This window comes from Rhizophagus irregularis, chromosome 12 (assembly GCF_026210795.1).
Source record: "Rhizophagus irregularis chromosome 12, complete sequence".
Taxonomy (NCBI): Eukaryota; Fungi; Glomeromycota; class Glomeromycetes; order Glomerales; family Glomeraceae; genus Rhizophagus; species Rhizophagus irregularis.
The window spans coordinates 1647212-1667080 of record NC_089440.1 but is presented as its reverse complement, the minus strand read 5'-3'; the positions used below and the strand labels follow the sequence as shown (position 1 = coordinate 1667080).

The 19869-nt window shown below is 29.2% G+C and overlaps 6 protein-coding genes across 6 annotated transcripts; 4 read left to right on the top strand and 2 right to left on the bottom strand.

The window, feature by feature from the left end:
- The first annotated feature begins 4307 nt into the window (after positions 1-4307).
- On the top strand, positions 4308-6053 carry OCT59_003923 (uncharacterized protein). The gene is made up of 2 exons (XM_066147946.1): positions 4308-4693; positions 4793-6053. Exon 2 carries the CDS (start codon positions 5404-5406, stop codon positions 5722-5724), a length of 321 nt encoding a protein of 106 aa, XP_065996595.1. The 5' UTR covers positions 4308-4693; positions 4793-5403; the 3' UTR covers positions 5725-6053.
- A 23-nt stretch (positions 6054-6076) lies between these two features.
- OCT59_003922 (uncharacterized protein) lies at positions 6077-6682 on the bottom strand (the record flags this gene model as incomplete). The annotated part of the gene is made up of 3 exons (XM_066147945.1): positions 6077-6385; positions 6487-6537; positions 6602-6682. The coding sequence occupies 3 exons, from the start codon at positions 6680-6682 to the stop codon at positions 6077-6079; spliced, it is 441 nt and encodes a 146-aa protein (XP_065996594.1).
- Positions 6683-7195: 513 nt separating this feature from the next.
- On the bottom strand, positions 7196-7399 carry OCT59_003921 (uncharacterized protein; the record flags this gene model as incomplete). Its single annotated transcript, XM_066147944.1, has 1 exon — positions 7196-7399. One exon carries the CDS (start codon positions 7397-7399, stop codon positions 7196-7198), a length of 204 nt encoding a protein of 67 aa, XP_065996593.1.
- Positions 7400-9764: 2365 nt separating this feature from the next.
- OCT59_003920 (uncharacterized protein) lies at positions 9765-10316 on the top strand (the record flags this gene model as incomplete). The annotated part of the gene is made up of 1 exon (XM_025314495.2): positions 9765-10316. One exon carries the CDS (start codon positions 9765-9767, stop codon positions 10314-10316), a length of 552 nt encoding a protein of 183 aa, XP_025184865.1.
- A 1825-nt stretch (positions 10317-12141) lies between these two features.
- Positions 12142-12600, top strand: OCT59_003919 (uncharacterized protein; the record flags this gene model as incomplete). The annotated part of the gene is made up of 1 exon (XM_025333924.2): positions 12142-12600. The coding sequence occupies one exon, from the start codon at positions 12142-12144 to the stop codon at positions 12598-12600; it is 459 nt and encodes a 152-aa protein (XP_025184866.2).
- A 1741-nt stretch (positions 12601-14341) lies between these two features.
- OCT59_003918 (uncharacterized protein) lies at positions 14342-15805 on the top strand (the record flags this gene model as incomplete). The annotated part of the gene is made up of 1 exon (XM_066147943.1): positions 14342-15805. The coding sequence occupies one exon, from the start codon at positions 14342-14344 to the stop codon at positions 15803-15805; it is 1464 nt and encodes a 487-aa protein (XP_065996592.1).
- Positions 15806-19869: the final 4064 nt, after the last annotated feature.

Here is a 19869-nt window from a genome sequence, read left to right as displayed (position 1 = left end):
GGTTTATTTCCAAAGCTAGGTTGTAATATTTGTGCAGAAATCCTACAAAAAGAAAACCAGAAACATTAATAATATTTCTAAGTTCAGTTCAGTTCCATTTTTCAGTTTTTTTCTGATTGGTCAGAATCCATTTTGCGCAATAACTCGCCATCCAGTAATCATAGAAACCCGATCTATGGCTCGTTGGAATCGTCTCATCGAGACGGTTTGAATGGTACCAAAATCATCTTTCTAGCATTGATAGATGGCGAGTTATTTTTTGAAAAATTGGCAAAATTGGCTCCTCATCTATCGATGCTAGAAGGATGATTTTGGTACCATTCGAACTGTCTCGACGAGATGATTCCAACGAGCTATAGATCGGATTTCTACGATCACTGAATGGCAAGTTATTGCGCAAAACGGATTCTGACCAATCAGAAAAAAACTGAAAAATGGAACTGAACTAAACCGTTTGGAGCTTTAAATGTTTTTTAAAGAATTTTTTTTTAAAAAAAACCCAAAATAAACCTCACCTTCAATGGTTTATTTCCAAAGCCAGGTCGTAATATTCATCCAGAAATCCTACAAAAAGAAAGCCAGAAACTTTAATAACGTTTCTTAAAGAAATTTTTAAAAAAATAACAAAATAAACGAATAACTTATCTTTAATAGTTCAATTTCAAAGCCTAGTTTCATGGTTTGTAATACTTGTTCAGGAACCCTACAAAAAGAAAACCAGAAATATTAATAACATTTCTTAAAGAAATTTTAAAAAAAATAATGAAATAAAAATGAATAACTCACCTTTAATAGTTTAATAGTTTTGTGGTCGGTGGTTCATAATACTCGTCCAAAAACTAAGCAGCAATAGTGTGAAATATAAATATTGCGTTTTCGAGTATATTATTTGATAAATTAATTTTATTGAATAAAACAAGAAAGTGGAAATTATTAAAGGTGTAGAATTTTTTATTTTTAATACAAGTAAAGGCTTTATTTGATAGAATTTCTTTGGAAATTTTTTTAATAAAAAGATTTTTTTGATAAAAAATTTTGGTAGAGAATTTTTTTCATTAATAAGGACATTTCTGAATTTTTTTTTTTGATGGATAATTTCATTAAAACTTTTATTTGATAGATATTTTTTGGAGAATTTTTTTTTAATAAGATTTATTTTTTTGACATATACTTAATTTGTTGGAACAATTTTTTTTAACAGGAGAGATTTTTTTTTTTTTGCTACAAAAAGAAAACCAAAAACATTAATAACGTTTCTTAAAAAAAGACTTTTTTTAAAAAAATAACGATAATTTATTTATTATAAATTTATAATCAAAATCAGATGATCTAAATGATTAGATTAGCATTTTAGTACTGATCATTTTGATTTGATTTCTGATAATCTTTTTTTTTATATTTTTTAATTAGAAAAAATATATATAGAATGATAGTGATAATGAATCAGAAAGTAATAGTGAATCAGAAGATTATATAATAATGATAATATTACTGATGATAATTATAGTGAATAATTAATAATAATAATTGATATTATAATATTATATGTAAACAATTTTAAAGGACCCCGGATATCTCCAAAACAGGTCATAAGTCACACTTTCGGCAGATTGGCCCATTTTTCAGGGGCTCAAAAAATCGTTTTTTGTAAATATCTCGGCATCCAGTGGTCCAATTTTGATGAACTGTTTTTTAAATTGTAGAGCTAAATGAAGTTTCTACAAAATAAAAAAAGTTCATTAAAATTGAATTACTGGATGCTGAGATATTTACAAAAAATGATTTTTTGAGTTTCGGCAAAAAGGGGTGTTTTTGGCCAAAAGTCCATTATGACCTTTATATTAGATATCCGGGGTCCTAATTTTAAAGTATTAAATAAAGTTAATAAACAGATTTATTGAATTTAAATAAATAATTAAATAAATTATTAATTATAATATTAAAATATTAAATTATCAATTAAATTAATAAAATTATATTTATAATTTCGGTTAAATTTCAGATTTTTGGCAATAATTTTGGCATTGTAAGTTTCAGTAAATTTATTTTTAATTGCCTAAACTTTCGGCAATAGAAAAGTTTTGGTCTTGGCCCAAACTACCTAATTTCGGCAGGCAACCTTATCAGACATCCAACCTTTCCCATATAATGCGTAAAGGCAGTGCACATATAAAAGCTATATTTACTCATAAAAAGCAAATCTCGCAGAGCACTTCTTACGTGAAATGCCCATTGTTGCAGAGTTTCATAAAATCTAATGATTAATAAAATATCATAAATTATTTCTGTTCTAGTCCCTTCAATCATCAGGTCACAGCTGAAATTACATTTATATTAATACGCTCTAATCAGTCTAATGTAATTCATATCATATTTAGGATGAAAATTAATAGGCTTAGGAAGATGATCCCACATAAAATGATATCATAAGTCATGTTTTATGATGATTTACAAAGTTTATACTATAGATTAAACGGATTCATTTTTTTGTGGGTTTGCTTCTTCACATGGATCTATTCATCTGCAGTATAAGCAGAAACATGACATTGATATTCCTGCAATTGTTTCACCAAGTTTACGGATTAGTTAAAACAGATAACTTTATTGGTAATAATGGTTAGAAAATCGAGAAATAATCAGCATAAGACAATGGGTAAGTTTACTACTAACCCTACACAGTATATTCCATTATATAATCCAACCAAGTATATGCACGAATATGATAGGACGACAGGTTTTATTATAGTCAAGAATATAAGACAAGATAGAGTAATAGGTATGTTCAATTACCTGAGCTTTGCGAATATTTGGGAATCTGAAATGACCCATACTAGGTCATAATATCGATCCACAGCTCAGAGGATATTTGTTAAGCCACATGCATGTACAGTCACGTCAGAAAATATTGCCTGATTTTGTATTATGTAACGATACACTTAACTTACATTATTTATACCCCTTTTTTATTATTTTTTTTTGTTTTCCCATAAATTTACAACTTGCTGAACCCGTTTCACAGTTAAAAAAATAATGTCACATTATACTAAGTTATCTTCTCAAGAGAAGGGAAAAATACTAGTGTATATGGAAAATTTCAATCCTGCACAAATAGCAAGAAAAATGGGACGTGACCTACCACAATATGCAGGTTTATTGACAAATACAAGAAGACTGGAAAAACTGAAAATTTACCACATTCAGGATGGCCATCTGCTTTCAATGATAATGGAAAAAATGCACTTATTAATAAAGTTACTAAAAATCAACGTGAATCTTTATATGAAGTTATTAATAAATTGAAGTTGAATTGTAGTCTAACAACTGCTAATAAACAGACACTATATGATGCTGGAATTCATTCCCATATTGCCGCAAAAAAGCCTTTTATATCAAAAAGGCATGCATCAGCTCGTATTAGTTGGTGTGAAAAATATAAAGAAAAAATAGCTCGTGATTGGGCACAAGTTATTTTCTCTGATGAATCAAGTATTGAAATTGGAAAGCAGTCATGACAAATAAGAGTTTGGAGGCATACAGGGGAAAGGTTTAACACTGAATGTTTGACACCTACCTTTAAAAGTGGTCAAAAATCAGTTATGGTTTGGGGATGTTTTGCGGGAGGGATAAAAGAACCATTGATTTTTTATGATGAAAATAAGGAAGGAAATGAAAAAATTAATTCAAATACTTATGTTAGAATCTTAAATAAACATTTTCATCCATTCATCATACAGTTTGCGAATTAACAGGAAGGGCTGCAACTTTTCAACAAGATAATGCACCCATTCATACCGCGAAAATAGCTAAAGATTGGTTAAAGAAGAATAAAATTGTGATTATTGATTGGCCGGCCAATTCCCCTGATTTAAATCTGATAGAGAACATTTGGAAGCAGTTAAAAGACAATATCCAGAGACCAGAGTCAGGAGGTCTTTCCTAGAACTGTGGGTGAACTTAAAGCCACACTAAGTGAAGAATGGGAAAATTTGGACTGCTCCGTTTTTGAAGATGTTGTTGCCTCAATGCCACAACGAATCAATGCAGTACTAGAAGCAAAGGGAGGGCCAACACATTATTAGCCATTTTAAAAGTTATTTTTTTATGTAAATTTTAATGAGAATTAATAAAGTTTTGCCGATTTTTTAAATCGGGCAATACTTTCCGACGCGACTGTACTCCTGTGCGACAAAATAAACAGGTCACATGGCGGTCTGTACAACATCTACATTTTTCACATATACCCTGCCTCGGAATAACATTTCGCAAAAAACAGTATAAAACCCGAAAAATGTCAGTCACGTTACTCTGTCTCGTCAAAGGAAATACACTCGCAAACGCTTTCCGCCTTTCCCTGTCCATATAGATGGAAATAGTCTTGTTGGCGACCTCAAGGACGCTATAAAGGCGAAAAAAGCACCAGTATTTGATAATTTTGCTGCAGACGAACTCAGGCTATGGAAGGTGGAAATTAGTGGCGATCACCTTGACGATCAGTTGAAGAATCTCAACCTCAATGGCAGTGGCGAGTTGTCAGCAATAAACGAAATTGGAGACTACTGGACCGAGAAACCGCCTAAGAAGAATATTCATGTAATAGTTGAACCACCCGTGTCAACTACTGCTTCGAACGAGGTATTGGAATTAAGGGAGAAACTCGCTTCGTTACAGGCATTACTCAACAAGTCCGTGCATGGTACGTAAGATTCTGCCAAGAAATCTTCAGGTTATGAGACCGTTTCCTCGGGGAACGATGTTCCACGTCAAATAACTTAACCCGGTCGTTGCATTGTAGATTTCGATGTCGTCGTTAGTCCGAAACGGAAGGCAAATAAGTGGACTGCAAATATCGAACATGCGACTCTCGAAGGCCTCAAAGATTATATACGTGAATTGTACAAGCCACCAGCGCTTGAAAATGATGGAGCGGTGCTCAACTTCACTAATGACGGAGGAGATATTCACCTAGGAACGATGATGCTTTCCGGGAGATGTTGCGATCATTAGTATCTAAAAATAGCCTCAAGTTCACCGTGTTAATAGAGACGCCATCGAAGCCCTTCAACGAATGGACCTTCCCGACCCTATAAAAAATTTTTATCTGAATATTTCCATTATTTCTCCGTGTCTTCCGTAAAAATTCCGTGAAAATGATACATTCACGGATATCCGTGTTAGCGAGATGAAAATTTCCATGATTTAAGGCTATAAATTCCATTAAAATGATACATTCACGGAAAAAACATGGAAAGATAAAACACGGATCAGATTTTTTACAGGGCGAAAGTGTGCGAACTCTACGGCCTTAGCGATGACCCGAATCCCAGCATTGACGTGTATCCCGTTTTTTCGTGTGGTAGTGCAGACCTAAGTAGCGAACAGTCCAAAGCTGTAGGTTAGCATCTAATGGCTGAATTAAAACTTCGTCAAGATGTTACTCCCCTCGACAGGGCTTATGAAGCAACGAAGACCATTTATTCTTACTGTTACCTAGCTGCCGGGATTTCGTTTTACAAAGATAATTTCAAACTCATACCGGAAAAACTTGTCGAGGGTCGAAATGGGCAAGGAAATCTTGATTATGCAGTAGAATGTCGTCCGACTGGTAGGATCCTCGGCGTGGTCGAAGTTAAGAAGGAAGACTTCATGAAAGGGTTCGCACAAGCGTCCGTCCATAACCAAGATTCAAACAGATGCTACGGAGGTTTTCCAACTCAAGACATTTAAACAATTCCCGATGATGGAGACATTCCGAAATTTAATTCATGACGTCTTAAGAGGGATCCTTAGTTTTTGATTTATGGCGTTTACCGTAATGACATCTCGAGAATAAAAAGGAGGATGTTATACAAAAAAAAATGGCCCTCAATAATTATTATAGAAACGTTTATTTTTAACTTTTGTATTTTTGCGTGATACCTCACACTATTGTAAAAAAAATAATATTAATTCGCAAATTCGCATGTATGATTTTTAATTTATTTGTACATATATCTTTTAATATTTCTATTTATCATTTTTATCATTATTATTTAATTAATATGATAATAATGCAACAAGTTTTAGATAGTGCCTATCGTTAAGGAATTGCATTGAGTACAATATTAAAATCAATTGCCCAACCACACGCAAGGAGTAAATGATTGTTCCAGGTATATGTAAAATAAACTGGTGGATTTCCGGCTACGTCCCAGTAAATACCATATGGAGGTCGGTTAGGTCGGTTGTTTTGTAGAACTACAGCAGTTGAAGCTTGCGCAGGGTTTGGATTTCGACGAGTGGTTCCGGGTACAGCGATTTTAATGTATTCAATAAAATCCCAATATCGCTTACAATGATTAACTCTATTAAACACGTTTCTCCGATCCGGGTCCTGATCAAAAAATACCTGCAAGAATTCAGATCTGATAAGTCAAAACCATTTACGTTTTCCTTAATAAAGATTTAATACAGTTACCTCTATCCACGCATCAGAAGGTTGATCTCAACGACATCATCTTTTTGCACTTGCTCCAATAATTCATTAATTTTTACGCAGATCTATTGTAGTCGTTACTCGTTAATCATACCCCCTGTTAGTAAACGGTATTAAATATAACTATACCTGAGTAACTTTGGAGGAAAACCTTGTTCCCCGAGCCCCTTCAAATAACATTTCTTCTACACCTTCTGTTGCGACACTCATATTGAAAATGAAAAAAAATTATTCGAAAGTAAAAAGAGAAAACGAAGAGTAAACGGAAAAACAGTATAAGCACTACGATTCCTTTTATAACCATTTTCATTGAAAATGATCTCGAATTTTCCAGAACTTTTTTTGATACTGTGCCACAGTCACGCATAAAGGAGCTGTGTCCCAAATGACCTATGTATTCGGTTAGCTAAGCTAACCACAATTGTCTCTGTATTAATAAAATTTTATTTTTAAGTCATACACAAAACACGCGCACGCACGTTTTAAATGATAAAGAAATAGATTTTATTTTTATAAAGTAATATATGTTAAAGGAACCGGTTGCTATGCAAATAAAAAACAAACGGATAGCGGGTGTTTCAAGGGAGGAATAAAAGCATAAAATATGCCTGCCCGCCCCTAGACGTTTGCAAGTGCAATAATGGCAGTTCCTTCCCGCTACTCTATGCTAACTATTGCTAACTTCGTCATTTATAATACTACTGCTATTACTCGCGAAACTAACTACCCTTTCCCCTCTTTCTCGATCCATGGAATTATTTTATCCATCGTAGTCTTTCTTGGATTTGTTCGATGATGATAGAAGCTGGTTAATGTACCAGAATTAAGTCCGATTTCATCAGACAATATATTATACATTTGTGTAGGAGAGCGATTCCCCCTTTTTCTTCTCTGATCGAAAATGGCAGTGAATTCGACCCAATACATGTCTGTTTCGTCGTTATATTCGGAACGTTTGAACGACTTGTGGAAGAGAATCGATTTGATTCTGCTAAGGCGCAGAATAAACGTCAGAAATCACGTGACATGCAGACTGCGGACTGTGACGTGATATGCTTACCATCATTCCTCGCATTCTTTGGATTTCATTATTTAACGCTAGGACTATTTTTTCAAGTTCATTATTTGTCCCGGGCTGATATTTACGAAAAAATGACAATGCACCTGCTAAAATTGCGTATGTAATAACATTTCCCGAAAAAACATTTTGGATCATGTCCATTGTTAGGACATCTCGGGATAGCATCTCATAGAATGCAACGACGGAAATGAAAAGTACGATTAAAAAAATATCTCGTCCGTTCATGTTGCTTGTGGTTGACAAGGTTAATTTTTACAAGATGATATGCAGATGTACGCAGATTACAGTTATTTTTTCTGGATATTATTGCAAAACAAGAGCGTTGAACTTTGATTATTGCAAGGATGCGTCTTTTATATATTTTACAGCACACCACTACGGCAGGGAATTTGTATTTATCCATCAAACGCTTCATCGTTGTGAAAATGATATCATGCTCACCCCTATTCTGAAAAGAAAAAATGTTATAATGGCAGATCTTGCGCCTATACAGTAGCTACAGACAAAAAGTTAGCGTATCCGCAATATCCCATAATCCAACAAGTTTTATGCAATGAAAATTTTTTTCGTAATTGCTTTATTTAGGCACTTAGCAAGTGAAAGTATATTTGTTTTTTATTAATAATAATACATGCGTCGCGTCAGGAGTAAAGTCTATAAAGTACGCCGTATACTATCAATTCGTCACCTATCTTCTTAGAGTTCTATAACTATAAGTAATCTATTAGGTCTGCCCGCCCTGGCACTCTCTCTACTGCTTAGGACTTACAGATTAATATGCCATACTATACAGCCAATCTATATATGTACAATGCGGATTTTTAGAGATTGCAGTGATTTGCTATCATATCACACCATGGTTTCTACATTGTGAATCAGTTGACACATGATTATTCTTTGCATAAGTCATCTGATTATTCATAAATACAACTCATATAAAGAAAATACTGAAATAGTAGCCTTGTTTAAGACGGATATGACATTGTAATTTCAATCAAAACCAATTCGGTTTTTTTTTTCCTATAAAAAATTTTATCCGTTATTTCTGTAAAAACTCCGTAAAAATGAGCCTTTCACGGATTCATTCACGGAAAATGTAAATAATTTGATAAATTCTGTGATATAAAATTATTAATTCCGGAAATATGAGCCTTTCACGGAAAAAAGATGGAATAAAAAAAAACGGATTGACATTTTTTACAGGGATTTTTAAAAAAATGCAATATTTCATTGCTTTATTTGAGATACTGTTCTATAGATAGGTTCACATCATGTATCATAGGCTATATCCTAAATCATGTAATATATTTTTACACTAAAAAAGATTTATTTTCACATGTTCACTGCTTTACTTTTTTGATGCAATAAAAAACACATTCACTGATAATTATATGTTCTAAATCATTATAACTTTATTTTTTAATGTAATTGTTTAGAATATAATCTTGGGGTAATTCATTTGTAAATTAGTAGATCCGAATATCCGTCCGGATAAACCCGAAAAACTCTAGATTCCCCTTTCATTAAAATTATCTGGTTGGTTAAAGAAAAAGAAAGCGTTCTATTCATCTATTTCATTTTGCGATACAGTTGGTTTGGAATATCTTTGTAGAAACGATAGCTGTATCACTACTTAGCTATATTTGGGAATGATTGTGATGTAATATTTGAAGTTGTACCAATTTACAAGTCTTGGCAAGAATCGATCTTTGGCATGAACAATAACAAAGTTTTTCCATTTAAAGAAGCGAGATTATTATTTTCATACGAACATTTTCATTATAAAATTAATTTAAAGGAAATTTATCTTAGTATTAAAAATGGAATATTCTAGATCTTTTCGACATATTAAATTTCTACCAGCAATCATTATTGTTTTTTTTTGATTTTGCCAATGCATTTAACGTTAAAGACAATGATGGTGATAATAATCCAGTTATCGAGGCGGTCTTTGATTTGATGATTACAGTTCTGATTCCTTTAATTTTATTCACTGATAATGAAAATTTGAAGGAAATTAAACTATTTGAATTAATATCCGAAGGACATCTTAAACTTATTAAAAGGCTTCCAATTATTACAATGAACTCTTTGCTCATTTGGTTCTGTGTCATTAAATATCAAAATACCCAAGATTTTTTCTTTATCGTATATCTCATTACAAAATTATTATATAACTATATTAAAAATATCACAGATTATATAACTTCAATGCTATTACTATTAAAATGGTTCAATTTCATTGTTTCTAGCAAATCTCTATATATTTCTTTTCTTTTGATCTATGTATTAAACAACGCCATAGACTTCATTTTTATTTCTCTAGCCGTAAAGAGAAATTACGTTGACAAGACAAATCTTTCTTTTGCGTTAGTACCTATTATAATCGTTTTTTTTATTGGGGTTTTGATATTTATATGTAACGTTTGCCTGGAGGATAATGCAACGTCGAAAGATAAGGAAGATAAAGAAGCACAGAAAGCGTCAAAAGATGAGGAAACGTCGAATGATGTTGACGCGCTGAATATTGTTGTAGTATCGTACGAGAAAGCACCGAAAGATGAGGAAGCATTGAAAGCTGAGAATGAAGAATTCAAAAGGCAAAGGTGGATAAGTGTATTTTGTGGTAGCCTGATAACCTGTACAATCGTTGGGCCTTCAGTTCTTTGGATAAAGTCTTATATAATACTGGGGTTTATTGCTTATATGATAGAAGAACTTCTCAAAAAATTGAAGAAAAGAAAAGTTGGAGAAGCAAAATAAGAGAAAATAAACCGACAAATAAAAGTTAAAAGTTAAAGTTGACATGTAACATGGATATAATAGGGTATACGCCGAATAAAAATTATTGTAATTATGTGTATATAAATAGTGCCATTTCGCTCATAATATTTTTAACCAAGTATGTACAATAAAATATATTAAATACATGTACTGTATATACAGTCAAAGCTCGTTATTAGTGATGTCGACTTAACTGAAACCAAATGTTTTCTAGTTTTAGCTATTGTTAAAAGTCATAATAAAGTTTAAATGACCTATGTTTAATTAAAGTCAAAATTAACTTTTGTATGTAATACGCAATGGGTCGCGTTTAACTCACCGACAATTACACCGACAAACGTTTCACCGACATATATGAAATTACAGCAAAATTCGAAATATAGTGAACACTTGAAAATTTTTATTGTCGGGATTGTCGGGTACTCGGGTTACTCGGCTAGTCGGGTTATTAGAAAAGAAAATAACACGGGCATACCTTAATTAAATTAATTAAATTAAACATTTATTTGATTTATTTATTTTATTCCAAAAAGAGTAGTTAAATGAGTCAATTACAGATAAGAGTTGAAGGTACTTTCGTACGAAAAAACTAATATATGTGTGAAGATCTCATAAATTCATCCCATATAGGACCTCACTCTTCGGTCGAAACTATTTGAGAAAGTAGGACTACGCTATTTAATCAAATGGGTAACTTTTCAATTAAATTTAACATACATTATATATACTACGCCATCATATATATACTGTATATGTCACGTATTATATGTCTTTTCTAATAACCCGACTAGCCTAGTAACCCGAATACCCGACAATCCCGACAATAAAAAATTTTCAAGTGTCCACTATATTTCGAATTTTGCTGTAAATATGTAAATATAAAAATTTTATAAATATTTTACATATGAAATAGGGAATTTTTTTTTGTTAGTAACACGTATTTCTTTGCTAGATTTAATAAAATACAAAAAACTACTACTATTGATTTCCTTAGGGGAATAGCACATACTTTTCACAATAGTTTATTTTATATATACTGTATTTGTTAGTAACGCGCATTTCTTTTATTATTTTAAAAAAATACAATAGATATAACTATATGTTGTTCTATCTACTAACCCATCTAAGATAGAAGTATCAATACTTATTAGATCTAAACTAAATATCCAAAAAAGGGTTTATAATAAAATATTTCATATTCAATATTTATTTTTTATGTCGGTGAAATTGTCGGTGAAATAGTTGTCGGTGAAATGAACCAGACCCATACGCATTGTCTCGTTTAATCAAAGGAAATCTCAATAAATTTAGATCTAATTAATAATCTTTGGACCATGTTAGCGTAATTACAGATATATAAATAAATTTTGCAGCTTATTTGTTTTAGTTCCTATACCATAGTGGTAACGTTTTCCTAAATTATACAGTATTTATTATCATTAACATAGTTCAGTGAACCGTGGTTTTAAACCGAGTCAACTCAGTTTATAGTTCACATAGTTATTTAATTATTAAAATTATCATTAAATCGGTGAACGCAATATCACATGATTTAAAAAAAATGACTTTAAACATTATATTTAATATACACAACGGAGCGAAATTATTTGGCTCTTGGCTCCACTGGCTAGTTTAATTATCTTCACAACGAATACATCAGTTCTCTAGATCACGCATCCGAACTTCGTGACGCTAAACAACTTGCTAGAGACACCAGACGCGCCGCATGGCATGGCACTACTCTAATCGCCGAATACAAACTAAAAGACACCTCACAAATTACACCAATGAGTTCCACAGCCACATGTCGTGGGAACGCTCTGCTCCTGATTTTATGAAACAGGGAAACCCGAGATGGGGCAGTCGCCACTATTTCTTCAACAAATTTATGTCTACGAGCTTCAGAGAGAAGACACCTCCTGAAGAATTACAACCTTACCTCATTGATGTTCTGGAAAATTACACCTCTGACGATACGCGAGAAATCGAATTTCATCTTCAGAAACGGGATAAGATTAATCCTTCTCTTAACTCCTCCAGTAGACCTAGGGTTAACCTCGACCATCGACCGATTCCTTTGATGACTCCCCGACCGCTGGTCCTAGTAAAAAATAGTCCTTTTCTTTTTTTTTCTCACTTTTGTAATGAGTCTAATTATATAACAAGGCTTAGTTCCTTTCTTACAACTTTTGACGTACTCCCTCTTATACATCTAATTACAACCTTATGTTATGGGTGGGTACCTCATTTTAAAACAACTTAGAATAGTGCGAATCATTCCGCCCTTGACGGGTGGTGGCCTTCGGGTCAAAAGTAAAATACGGATCAAATTTTTTCGTTCTTAGTCGTTTTATCTTTTTTTGCTTCTTCTTTTTCGTTGGTTACTTTCTTTAACGATGCAGGTCATGCCTAGTGTTGTTTATTATAAATAAGAGGCAGGACGACCGCTCTAGTGGAGGTTGGGTTTTTTTCGTTTAGTTGAGTTTTTTTTTCGGTTTTTTAATTGTCTAGCTCACGTTCTCGTTAAGCTCCAGTCATTGTCTAAATTTTTAAAATAAAATAAATAAAATTTAATGTACACAAATGTGCCAAATTTGCACTGAATTGGTGATTTTGTTCAGTTCGAACCATGATTATCCCTAACCACAAAGGATTTCTTATTATAAATTCATTTGTATTACTTTAAATTTCTCATGTCTGAATAATATCTTTATAATAAAAAAAAATGATAACAGAATATTTTCTAATAATAAGTATTAATATTTTGTAGTATTTTTCTAAGATTCGTTCATTATCCTGTGGCTGGTTTCATTACTAATAAGATAACTTTCTTGTTTCTATCTTGCCATAGACTAATCTTAGTTCTTATTGTCTCTTTTACTTGCTCGTTATACTGTTGTTTAGTATATTCTATGCTTCATGTTTCGGATCGTATAGTTTAGCATGCATTTTACCACCAACTTTTTATCTGACTCAATGGTTACTCGTTACCAAGAAAAGGATGTAAAATTGATCGGTTAAATGACACGTGAATCCTATTTAATCCGATGCATATCACGCGACAGTGAAAAATATTTGTCACTAGTTCCGTATTGACGGTATTGTGGACAATTAATTTAGAAGGTATATTGAGTATTCCGCCGATAAGAGGATTGTAATTTTACAAACAAGAAAACAGGGAGAAATATTTCAAGACCATGTCATATGATATGGCGAAAATTATTACATTTCACAAAAATTGATTGAATGAATATTTTGAATCAAGCGACTCTAAGCGACTCTAAAGGCTCAAAGAAGGGAGATAAAAAGAAGAGTAACTTTTAATCCCTCTAAATTATATTTAGAACGAGAATTAGGTAGATAGCCAGTTGCTCACCGAATTTTTGTCTAAATATGGAACCTTCTGATAAAAATATAACAAAAATGCGTGCAATCTGGTATAAATGGGTGAAGACAAAGTGCCTAGTCAATCATGAATATCATTTTTGATAGATACAGTCAATCGCACGTGATAATATAAAAAGGTAATAATTGTCATCATTGTCGCATTAAAATAAGTAAGATCATTCAATAATCTGTATGGTTCGCTTATTTTGTAAGAATTCATAATAATAAATAACTATATTTATTTATTGAGTTATGTGACAAGCTATAATAAATTTAGTAAAGAAGTCCCATGAATTTTGATTTGTTTCTGTTAATGAAAGAAGCTATTTTTGTGTCTTATCATGTAAATCAAATTAGGAAACAATCATTTTATAATGGAATGCTCTATAAAAACCTAAAACCTATTATAAATATCCTCAATAATATACTCAAAATGTAATCCGATAAAACAAATAGTGAAACTCTATATGTAAGATCTTCAACAAATTTATATTAACCATATATGTAGTACACATTTTTAAGTTCGTGTCACAGTTTTAACTTTTTTATATTTAACATTTCAAAAAAATTTTTTTCCTTTTTTTCCTTTTTTCCTTTTTTTTTTGAATTATGACAAAATGCCTCGGCAACTTCCTGCTGATTGTCTTAATGAAATATTTGAATATTTGGAAGAAGATAAAAAAACTTTACAATCATGTCTATTAGTCAATCACCTTTATTGTGAAATTGCTGTTAGAATTTTATGGAGAAATGTATGGAACTTTCAATATAAGGCGCGTGCATCGTCATCAATTATTGGTACATTAATTTCTTGTCTTCCTAAAGAATCAAAAGAACTTTTATATAAAAATGGAATTCTTATTATCGATCAAACCCAAAGATCACCATTTTTTAATTATCCATCATTTTGTAAAGTTCTTTCAATTCATAAGATCGATCATATGATTCAACATAATCTTGAAACACAACAATTAATTAATTTAGGAAGTTTAAATTATATTAAATATTTATTTTCACAAGAAATATTAAAAATGTTTATGAAACAAATTTCATCATTAAAATCTTTGGATTATTATTCTGATGAATCAAAAAATATTCAAAATTTTATGATAATTTATTTTCCTGGAGCTGAAAATTGTTTAACATATCTTACAGAATTAAATTGTAGTTCAGATATTTATGCAGAATTTTTTTATCAAATATCTCAAATATGTCATAATATAAAATCTATAACTATAGATTTTGAAGATATAATTTCTGATGGATTAACGGAATTAATTTCTTTACAAAAACATTTAAAAAATTTAAAATTATTATCTAATAATTATGGTGGAACAGAAAATTTTACTTCTTCATTAACTAAATCTTCTTTAACATTAACAAAATTAGTAATTATGCAATATTATATACCATTATCTTTTATATCTATATTCAAAAATTTACAAGAACTTGTTTTATCTTTTGATTATAGAGATTCTTTTTATGATTTTAATATGTTACAATATATTACTTTTTCACATTTGAGGGTTTTAAAATTTTTATTTGCTATACCAAGAGTTGAAACATTAATTAAATTTTTAGAAATTAATGGTAAAAATTTAACAGAATTTCATGTAGGTGATCATGATAATTCATTAAATCTTGCTGTGGCTAAATTTTGTCCATCCCTTAAAAATTTAATTACTCTATTTGAAGAGAATGAATTAGAGACGTTAAAGATTATCTTAAATAATTGTCAATATTTAGAAAGTATTAGAGTTTGGTGTGGTGAAGGTTATTTAAATGATAAAGAATTTTTGAATGTTTTGGTAAATTATTCACCAAAATATTTTAATAAATTAGGAATATTTTATTATATTTTTAATAAAACATCAATAATACTTTCAAAGGATTTAGAAGAATTTTTTATTAATTGGAAAAATCGTATATCACAAAATTCACTTTCATTAACTATTTATAAGAATTTTGATGGATTTGGTTTGGAATCAAATGTAGAAAATATGGAAATAATTAAAAAGTATATGAAATTGGGTATTATTGATAAATTTATAACTAAAGAATATGATTATTTTGAATATTAAAAAAAAATACATTTTTATTTTCCAAAAAAAATATTATAATATAATATTTATACTTATAACTTGTTTTTAAATATTTTTTATTCTATTGAATAAATAAATAATAAAAGAAAAATTTATAAAATAAAAGTTGTAAATATATGTGTGTAAAATGTTATGATTCTGGACTAATTTTACTAGGATTAAAATTTGTTGTCGATCTAAATTATAAGTGATAATAACTAACGAAGGCTTCCTAAATTTTAAATCCAAATAAGGCATGAAAGAATTTAAGGTCACAAATGTGATACAAAGGTTTAATTGTATTTAATATATTATAATCTGTAATTAGTAATTTCTGACTTAAATAAAAAAAATTATACTAGCTATTAAATTATCTAAGCAAATATTATTTATCATTCAGGCCCTACTATCTTATAATAATAAAGTTCTTAAAGAATTATAAAATACATAAAATTCACTCAAAATTTTGTAATTATGCCAACTTATCTTATAACCAGCTAAAAATTTATATGGAAAATAATATGAAATATAGAAGAACATATTTCATCAAGACAAAAGAAACTAGTTACAAATAGTAAAAAGGCTTTTTCAGCATTAGAAATTATTGCAGAATGTTTAGGTTATCCTGATAGTTTACTAAAGGACGTGAACTCTTTAAATAAGTTTATTGAACAAGAAATTGAAAAATTGGGTTATGAGACATTTTACTACAAAAGTCACTAAAAAGGTTAATAAAAACAGGTAAAACAAAATGCCGCTGTTCAAATTGTGAAAGAATAGGACATACAAAACTAATTGTTCTAGCAAGAAAAGGTCTTTCAGAAAAGCAAATTTAGCATAAACTTATAATTTTTCAAATGATAAAAGCGCAAACAAAAGAAAGTGAGACAGAATTTAATTCTGATTCAGACAGTGAAGTACATTGTTATATGAACTCACGTGATATTATACAGTAAGACAGAAAGTAAAGACTATACTAAGTCACTGGATTGGGGATAAGGATGGTCATTGGTCCTATTCAGTCCTAGACCAGTCAGTCCTAGGCTGAACTGTAATACATAATTAATATCATTCAATATGTCTCGTTAAAAGAATTTGAATAGTGGGTGGTAATAGGACCCCGGATATCTAATATAAAGGTCATAATGGACTTTTGGCCAAAAACACCCTTTTTGCTGAAAGCTCAAAAAATCGTTTTTTGTAAATATCTCAGCATCCAGTAATTCAATTTTAATGAACTTTTTTTTATTTTGTAGCCCTCATTTAGCTCTACAATTTAAAAAAAGGTTCATCAAAATTGGACCACTGGATGCCGAGATATTTACAAAAAACGATTTTTTGAGCCCCTAAAAAATGGGCCAATCTGCCGAAAGTGTGACTTATGACCTGTTTTGGAGATATCCGGGGTCCTGTGGTAATTACATCTTTTATAATCACTGGATAATGAGATATTGTGTTTTAAAGTTTTTTGTCTCAAAACTTTAAATTTTTGAAACTATAGTTTTGAATAACTGCCGGAATAATTTTTTATTGATCAATGGCATTTTATAAAATCTTGGTCCCATTAATACAAAAATAGCACATCTAGATTATCTAAAAATAAGAGCATTGCAGAAATATATAATTTTTCGTTTAGGCGATTATGCCCTTATTTATTGTGAAGAAGTATATTGATGATATGTGTACTAAAAATAAATGACTGTAATTATACATGCTACACCAGCAATTTTTGCACAGTCATGTGATTGCTTTTAATTCATCACATCGTCACATCCGTCTGAGTTTCACTGTTTATATTTACATAAATTAAATTAATACTAATTGCATTACATATAAATTCAAATATAATTTAAATTATTTTCATAGCAAAAATTATACATTTTTTTTGCTGATAATTTAATAATTTCCAAATATATTCATATAATAAAAATCTTCTATTTTCTACAGGAACAAGTGAATATAAATGAAAATATGTAACAAATAATTACATAATTTTTAATTGTAATTATTTTGAATAAAAAAATAGAAATTACTGAATCTCAATAAAAGATAATTTTGAATTAACTTCAATAGAATTATAAATATTATATTTAATTCTGAATTATCAGCAAATTTTTTCTTAATAGATTTTTTTATATATCAAAGATAAAGTTGAATTTTGCAGCATTAATTTATAACCAATTTTTATCTGTTAAAAAATATTTAATAAATACTAAATATTTAATATTTCTAATAATATCTTATATAATTACTTTTTTATTATTTTTTTTCAATAATAACAAACTTATCTTCAGTTAATTTAAATTACAGTAAAATTTTTTTTTAATTAATTCTCAATAATAATATTGCTTTTATATTAAATTTGGATTATTGACTTCTAATGGATTAAAAATTTTTGCATGAGTTTACTGAAGCTTATTTTTTAATTTTATTTTTGAGTTATATTAATCTTTTCAGGTCTATTATTATGAATTAGATCTTCTCTTTTAATTAAATCCTCTTTTTTTCTTTTTCTTTCATTATGATATTTGTTAAATACTTATTAATATTTATTAATAATACTTATTAAATACAAGATGTATTAAAAAATACTCATAAATACCAATTTAAAATATTAATAAAGTATTTAAAAAATCAAGTGTTTAATAAATAATTAAATTCAATATTATTTAAATATTTATCTTTTTAGTAATCTTTATTACTATTTAGTAAATATAAAACTATATTTAGTTTAATTTTATAATATTAATATTTATTATACATTATTTTACTATAAAGTATTAAATAATATAATCTGAAAAATCTTGGCAAGTAATTTCTTTTCAATAGAATTCTATTAATTAGTAATCTGCAAATCAAGTAGCAAAAATGATAATAAAATTTAATGGAAATTTATTAATTAAAAGTCACATTTTTAAATGTGAAGTTATTTATGAATTTTTTTAGCCAAATGTTTAAATAATGCCATTTTGCTTTAATGAAATAGTTTTCCATAGTTTTCTCACTAATCTCATGCAAAAAAACCATAATATAACATTGGAAAAAAGTCCAATTTCTAAGAGATCTGAGATATGAAAAACAAAAACTAGTTTTATTATACCATATCACTTGTATAATGAATGTAAAAAAGTCTTGAATTTGTCAGGTTAAAAATTATTACAGCATAGTTTACTAATAAAATATATCAAAAATAAAGCAAATATGCTTATATGTATAAAAGTTTAGTGAAATATAAAAAAATTTCCATAATTTGTACTTTTAAAACCTTAGTTTATCTAATAATATAGTAAATGCCATGTACTTTCAAGGTAAACTTTGTCAAAAAAAAGTTTTATGCTTGGTAGCTTTGAAAAATAAAAGTGTGACATTTACTTTATTATTTGTGTTACTATTTTTAGTAAACTATACTTATAGTTTTTATTACATTAGAAATCATTCTAGTTAACTCATGGATCGTCAATTAATATAATATAGTAATTTTAAAATACAAATTTCATTAAGAATAACTGCTTATATTTATGAATATAAATAATATTAATACCAATTATACTATATATAAACTCAAATATATTTTAAGTTATTTTCATAATAAAATTATACATTTCTTCCATTGATAATTTTCAAATATCTTCAGATAATAAGAACTATCTATTTTTTCATAAAAATAAATAGATATTAATAGAAATATTACAATAAAAATAAATAGAAAAATAGAAGGTATAATAGAAAACTAATTATTAATAAAAAAAATAGTTTTAAATTAAAATATACTAATTATTAATAAAATAATGAAAATTATAAACGCACTAGTGGTGTTGTAAACACCACATCACGTGATCATGTGTTACTGATCAGTTTATTTTTTTTGACGCGATTTATTATTTTTTCTGTTTCTTTTTTTTAGGTTTCTTTAGACACGACCATCTTTAGCTTTAGGATTAGGTTACAGGTAAGTTTTTTTTGCTTCTATTTTCCTTTCTTTCATTCATTAAACTTGCTTGTTCTTTTTTTTAAGAGTGGCTGTTTTTAGTTTCCATTTTGGCAAATATTTAAGGTGAATCTTA

Coding starts and splice junctions, on each gene's coding strand:
- OCT59_003923 (XM_066147946.1), top strand. CDS start 5,404: ATGGCTGAATTAAAACTTCGTCAAGATGTTACTCCCCTCGACAGGGCT.